General features: G+C 39.5%; 1 protein-coding gene across 1 annotated transcript; it reads left to right on the top strand.

Moving 5' to 3' along the window:
* Positions 1-2,615: 2,615 nt before the first annotated feature.
* Positions 2,616-6,585, top strand: LOC115757014 (two-pore potassium channel 3-like). Its single transcript, XM_030697076.2, has 2 exons — positions 2,616-4,033; positions 5,877-6,585. The coding sequence occupies exons 1-2, from the start codon at positions 2,925-2,927 to the stop codon at positions 6,040-6,042; spliced, it is 1,275 nt and encodes a 424-aa protein (XP_030552936.1). The 5' UTR covers positions 2,616-2,924; the 3' UTR covers positions 6,043-6,585.
* The last annotated feature ends 608 nt before the right edge of the window (positions 6,586-7,193 follow it).

The following is a 7,193-nucleotide window of genomic DNA, read 5'->3' as shown; positions in this document are numbered from 1 at the left end:
CAAAATATTGCCTCCAGCGCTAAATGCTTGTTCACTGCAACTGTCGAACAAGGGTGCTAAAATTTGTTTTGCAATTAGAGCAAGAATTGGGTATTGGGTGGAATATTGTGAAATCTATGCTGCCTTCAGATTCATCAAACTCAAAAGAAACGGTTAGATAACTCTCTATTTCGGAATTACTTTATATTGCTCCCTTTTGCTTTTTTGCCTATACATCAGAAGTTGGTACCCTCTACTAATTTTACATATGTCCTCACTTTGTATGTCACTAGATTGATAAGATCCACTATCAACTAGATTATATTTACTACAAAATTCATTATATAATTCAATTATTACGTCAATTAAATATAAACATTCATAATACGTATTCAAATGATCACTTAAACCATCTAATTTACAACGTGGATAAAAAACACAAGCAACTAAATAAATAATAGGAATTTCGCTATAATAATGTAGCCATTTTGTTCGCATTGCTATAATAGTGTCACTTAATTTACCATCATTTTCATTTTCTTCAAAAAAAAATCCAATAATATTAATACATTCTATTAAAAATAAATGCGTAGTTGGATAATAAACACCGAACAAAGTATAAGTTGCATCATTAAAAACTTTTAAAATATCTAAATTTTTTTTGCAAATATCTCATTCTTGTGGGTATAAATTAATTTGAGTTATATTATATGAAATAAATGCACATAATAAATTTTTATATACAAAAGATTCATTAAGCAACTCGTACGTAGAATTCCAACGATTTGGAACATCTCTTGGAAATCTTTTTTTTTTTTTTTCCATTTGCTCTACAAAATTTTAACCATTCTTTCATTTTTTGGGAATGTTTTCATAAAAATTGAATTGCAATTTTTATTGGGTCGAGAAAAATATTAAGATTTTTTAAACCACCTTGTACACATAAATTTAAAACATCACAAGCACATCTAACGTGAAAAAATTGTCCACAAAAAACGGATTTACAAATCTTTTCTAGTTCAACAATTAAAGCGGTATTTGCCGCAGCATTATCAAAATCAATTGAAAAAATGTTATTAAGCAAATAATATTCTTCTAAAATTTGCCTAATTAATCCATAAATATTATTTACCATATGCCTATCATCAAAAACTCTAAATGCAATAACTCTTTTTTTAATATTACAATCATCATTTATCCAATGACATCTTATACCCATATAAGAATGAACTTGCCAATGATCACTTTAAATATCGCTACCTATATGTACACGTCCATTAAAATTTATAAAAAAAGTTCTGTAAATCTTTTTTTCCTTTTTTATAAAGATCTTTAATTATGCATTTAAGTGTATTTCTAGGAACATGTTTTGCTTGTGGAACACATACATTTTGTATAAATTGATTAAAATCAAATCTTTCACCAAAATTAAATGATAAATGTTCAACAGAAACAATTTTACATAATTCTTCTTTATAAATATTTTCATTATAACGAAATAAAGGATGAGTGTTAGGATTGGCGTACCCGGAAATTTGTTGTTGCTTGGTGTCAATTCCCGCTTCGATTGGATGTTTCGCCTTAAGATGTCATTTAAATGTTTCATATCCGACTCCATCGATATATTTGTATTTTATCCCACAATGTTTACAAACTACAACATACATTTTTGGAGCTATATCAAATCTTTCCTTCTTCATGAAGTGGCCCCATACGTCGATGTAAATTCTCGCTCCGGCTTCTTTGTTGTTGACATTTCTTCAATACCGATAGGAGGATGAAAACTCTCTTGCGTTTGGACTTACTCCATATTATGAATAATGTTGATTTCATCATTTACATCAACATCAAGTTGCCAATCTTTATAATCACGAGGACTATGAGGATAATCGGATTCCCCCACCTAGTTCTTGCCTTTGCTACCTGTTCTATTTCCAGTTGCCATTTTTTGAGAGAATTGAACGGATTGAGAGAATTGAGGGAATTTGAGAGAATTTGTGTGAAAAAAATGAGAGATGAGAAGCGGTATTAGAAATTAGTAACAAACTCAAAGAAAAGAGTCGTTGCCGGCAACGGCTCTTTTCTTTTCTTTTTAATCCCGATTTTTTACAGTTTGGAATCGGCCCGAACAAAGCGGTTCAAGATTTTAATAAACTGTAATCGGGCCTGTATGCCACGGGTTGGTTTTGGTTCCGAACCGCGGGCCCGATCAACGAGCCTATTTCAAATTTGACCCGGGTCGGTTCCAAGCCCAAACTAGCTCGTGGCCATGACTAGACCCACCCATTGGATTCGGAGCCCCGCGAGCGAAGGTGAGCACACGCGCCTCGACAAGCGCGTGCCTTCCGTTTCCCCATAAATCCGAACCACAAAAAGTCGTGTGTTCCAACCTTTTCTTCTTCGGGCAATATATGTCCTATGAATCCCCGAAACTAACAAAACCGACAAAAAGCCCGAATCTCTCTCTCATCACTACAAGCAAACAAACAAAAAGCCCGAATCTCTCTCTCGTCACTACGAGCAAACAGACAAAAAGCCCGATCTCTCTCTCTCTCTCTCTCTCTCTCTCTCTCTCTCCTCGTATCCAATACGATCATTCGGCGCTTAACTTGCATCATTACCCTCGATCATCTCTCTCTCTATAATATCAATGCTTCTGAGCGCTTTCGTTTCGTTCGGCACGCATTCTCCTTGTCGAAGCACATGAATCCAACTTCGCTCGCGACAGAGTAAGAATACCAATCGACCCAGTTTCTCCTTTCGGTTCCCCGCTTCGTTTTCGGCGTTATTTCTTGGGAGGGACTCTGTTTCCCGTAGTCTCCTTCCCCTGTTTCCGCACGCCGTGTGACAAGCTCGATCCTTTTTAGTTTGGTGGGTTTGGCCTAATTCGATTGGCGTGGTAGTGTGGATGTGATTTTGGGTGGTCATAATAGTAGTATATTAGTATGGAGAAGGAGCCTCTGCTCCCGTATCCTAGCCCCAGCAGGAGGCGGCCGTCCCTCTCGTCGCTCCCCGAGGACGACGAGATCTCCATCCCTATTCCCCTCACGCCGTCGGAGCTCAAGGACCGCCTCATTTTCGGGCCTTTTCCGTCTCCGGAGGACACTTCGCAGATCGTTGATGCGTTGACTCTGTCGGCGAGTTCACCCAGACCATCCTCTTCTCAAGACCAGCTCGCGCCACCGCTCTTTTATCCGCAAGAGCCTCGCTTGATTGATAATAATTCCGTGCGCCCGAAATCCCATCTGCACCGCTGCAAGACGGCGCCGGCGATGGCGGTTTTGAAGGACGTTGATGGCCAACCTGCTCCACCGGAGCCTCGGTCCAGTTCTCAATCGGTTGTCCGTCAGGCGGTGATACTTTTAGTTGCTTATTTGTCATTCGGTGTGGCTATTTACTGGTACAACCGTGATGACTTTGCCGCTATTGAGACTCACCCTGTTGTGGATGCTATGTATTTTTGCATTGTCACTATGTGCACGATTGGGTATGGTGATATTACGCCAAATAGCACTGCAACCAAGATGTTTTCTATAATGTTTGTATTGGTGGGGTTCGGATTTATCGATATATTGTTGTCTGCAATGGTTAGTTATGTTCTTGATTTGCAAGAGAGTTACTTGTTGAGGGCGGCACAGGATAGGAAGGAAAACAAGGATTCTGGAGGATCCTATTTAATCGATTTGAAAAAGGGGAGGATGAGGATAAGGATGAAAGTGGCACTGGCCTTAGGCGTTGTGGTTATTTGTATTGGAATTGGTGTGGCTGCGATGCACTTTGTTGAGAGGCTTGGCTGGTTGGATTCCTTTTACTTCTCAGTGATGTCTGTCACCACAGTCGGGTATGGAGACCGTGCATTCACATCATTGCCTGGTCGTATTTTTGCTTCCATCTGGTTATTGGTATCGACACTGGCGGTTGCGCGGGCTTTTCTCTATTTGGCTGAGGCAAGAGTTGATAAGCGACAAAGGAGGATTGCAAAGTGGGTGCTCGGTCATGATATGACCATAGCCGAGTTCCTGGCAGCCGACATCGACAACAATGGCTTTGTTAGGTATGCTTTGTTCCCTTTATCATGATAAAACCTTATGGCACATTATGAATTCTTTTACTAAGCACCAACAAAACATGTTCATAAGTCTGCTTCCGGTTTTGAGCATTATCTGGCGTGAAGGGTCATTCTCAAAAGGCAGTTGGGAATAGTTTATAGTTCCGGTTAAGTCACTGTAGTATTGTATCCTGCTCACCTTGTTTTAGTTTGTGGAAATTATTCTTGACACTACGTTTATGTGCGCATGTGTAATGCACATTCTGAGTCGAGTTTTGTCTAGTGGGGAGTATATATCTTCTGGGAGAAGTTTATTTAGCAAACGACGCTATTTGATAATTGGTCGCACTAGCTACCGGAAATCGCTTTTTATTTCATGCTTTACAGAGCTTGAAATTCTATGAAAAAACTGTATATCTTTGTTAATATCACGATCACTGTTTAGAAGTTCACGTCAACAATTCCGAAATATTCTGTCATATAAGAAAGGTGCAGGTTATTGCACTATATTCATGGGATTTATGCAAAGTCAAACATGATGAGAAATGCCTCAGTTCTTCTATAATACAGTTTAAGAATTTGTTTTCAGTTAGGTTCACTCGTTTGCATCTTTACAACAGAGTGCCACTGACTTTCTTAAATTTCCCTCCTCGCTCCATCCCACCTTCCCTTCTCTTGGAGTGATCTGATATGAGTCCACCATGAGCAGAATTAATATGAAATCGAAATGAACAGTATCTCAAATCAAAGGAAGATGATTTGCCCTTTTCTTTTTGATAAGTGCCTACTGTTTATCTGAAATAATTTGCAGTTGTAGCAATTAGTTTTTCAGGTTAATAACATACTGATTGAAGATGGTCAAAATAAGATGCTCATGGTGTATTTTATGCCAATTGACTTACCTTTAATAGTTACAGCTAATTGTCCATGGTTTGAACTGTTGAATAACTTCAGAGTTTTCACTTTGTCTTATTTTACATCGGTTCTACGTACACTAATGCATTGATGCTTTTAGAATTTTAGCTATTCTAGTTTCTGGCTATTTTCTCTTCGTTTGTTTGTAATTATGAAAATTGAACTTCCATTACTACTTTTAGACAGGTTGTAGTTATGTGTGTCTAGGCTTTCCTTTAATGGCATTTTGTATTCATAGACGAGGAAGTCATCAATGGTATGTTATTGAATAGAAGTATTAGTCCCCCAAAAAAGTATCTGTGTTTCATGAACATGTTGGATTTGATCATAGAGAGAGATCATAAGTTCTTTACTGAAAGTGCGTCACTTTATCTTCAATGTTGATGCCTTTTGTATGACTGGATAAGAAGAGGTACAAAAGGTATCAACAAGAGAATAAGAGGAAAATCTGACTTTCAGCACGCATGGCTCTCTAGAAGTGGGTGTATAGTTGCGCAGGAGAATCTTTGGACTTTGTTAACTCCATTAATTCAGATGTTTCTCATTTTCATCAATTGAGATTTGCACCGGCAGCTTTTCAGGCACCTTCCATGTTGCCACTGTTTCATTCTGTCCGAGTAAATTGTTGGACTGCATCTATTTTTGCCATTGGCCATGTGGGCCCCACGTGAAACCTGTATGATCAATGGTGCAGATGCACCTGATCCAGCATTCTCAGCTCCAGGGGGGGTCTGGGCAATTCCTCCCCGGGTAGCCAGTATGTTTTGTGTTTACCACCCAGTTACTCATACCCTATTGCGCTTTACTGTTGCATGATTAAGTCCCCTTTTTTATCATAATCCTCTTACATCTTCTGGGCACCTTTCCGTTGTATTTGTTCTGGATCCTATACGGAGCTGCGTTAATGTGAGTTTGTCTTTGTTGTGTTTGGCAGTAAATCCGAATATGTCATATACAAGCTTAAGGAAATGGGGAAGGTATCAGAGAAAGACATACTGCAGATCTGCAACAAGTTTGACAGACTGGACACTGGCAATTGCGGGAAGATCAGTCTTGCTGATCTCTTGGAAAGTCACCATCGACGCGCTGTTCCTAGCTGACCAGCTGATCGAGCAAAACAAGACATAAGGCAAGAGAAATCTTGGAATCCCAATCAGTGGTAATTCGATATTAAGGGCCTAATCAAGTCTTAGAAGATGGTGCTTCTTCCCAGTTCATATGCTCATCGACGAGTTACCAGTTTGGCTTCGCCATCATTGAAGATTATGAGGGCTAGTTGCTCTTATAACACTGGTATATCACATTGCTGAATAGGGTTGAAGGAGTGGAGTTGGTCCGTGACAGAAGTTTTGCTTTTACTTGGATTAAGGAGTAGTTTCCGTAGGATTGGTGACGGATGGGTACATTTTCTATCTGTATAGGTTTTGTTCGATTCATTCTTTCTAGAAGCTTATATACATGCGCCGTTCTTCTTCTTCTTCTTCTTCGAGTAATGCTAAGTATACTAGGTATCACGATGCAAGTCGGGTTTCAGACAGGCAAACCATATTGAATACCCAGAGTTTGCTTCAGTTACTTCTGTAAACTAACTTAGTATACATAGCATCATTCCCTTGTTTTCTTTCCAATATTGCGTTGGGTTATTTCTGTGAGCTTCCGTTCGAGCTAGATTGAGTTGATATTGAAATGTACTTGGAATAATGGCAAATAATGAACGCAAAGGTTTTAGCGGCACTTGGGAAATATCGTCAAATGTGGTTTTAGCGGGTATTGACTTTGCCTTGAGCAACTCTTCAAAAATGCTCATAAAGTTAGAACCAGACAGTCGATTCGATTGAACGTAGTGTTCGGTCCTTGCACGGAACGAAACCTAGTCATTCGGTGAATTGGGTGGCCTAGTGATGGCTAGGAAGCCTCGACCCTCTATCCCAGCCCTGGAATCTGTACGGCCTAGTGATGGCTAGTGAGCCTCAACCTCTATCCGAGCCCCGGAATCTGTATGACCGTCCGAAATTTGACCATTTGGGGTGAGGTAACTCCTAGTTTTTGCAATCTTCTTGTCGAAAGCATGCCCTAGGGTCCTTAGTGGGCTTGAAACACGGAGAATGCTGCATCTACAAATTGTTGAATCCTCTCATACTAAAATGTGCTTTTGTAGTCAACAGTTGATGTGATTGTACTAGAGAGGATAACTTTCTGTGAGTTTGGGTTGGGTTTACCATCGAAAAGTTAGCTTTTAGTGGATTTTGGG

This window comes from Rhodamnia argentea, chromosome 3 (assembly GCF_020921035.1).
Source record: "Rhodamnia argentea isolate NSW1041297 chromosome 3, ASM2092103v1, whole genome shotgun sequence".
NCBI lineage: Eukaryota > Viridiplantae > Streptophyta > Magnoliopsida > Myrtales > Myrtaceae > Rhodamnia > Rhodamnia argentea.
The sequence above is the reverse complement of the archived record's forward strand: the minus strand, read 5'-3'. Positions and strand labels throughout refer to the sequence as shown.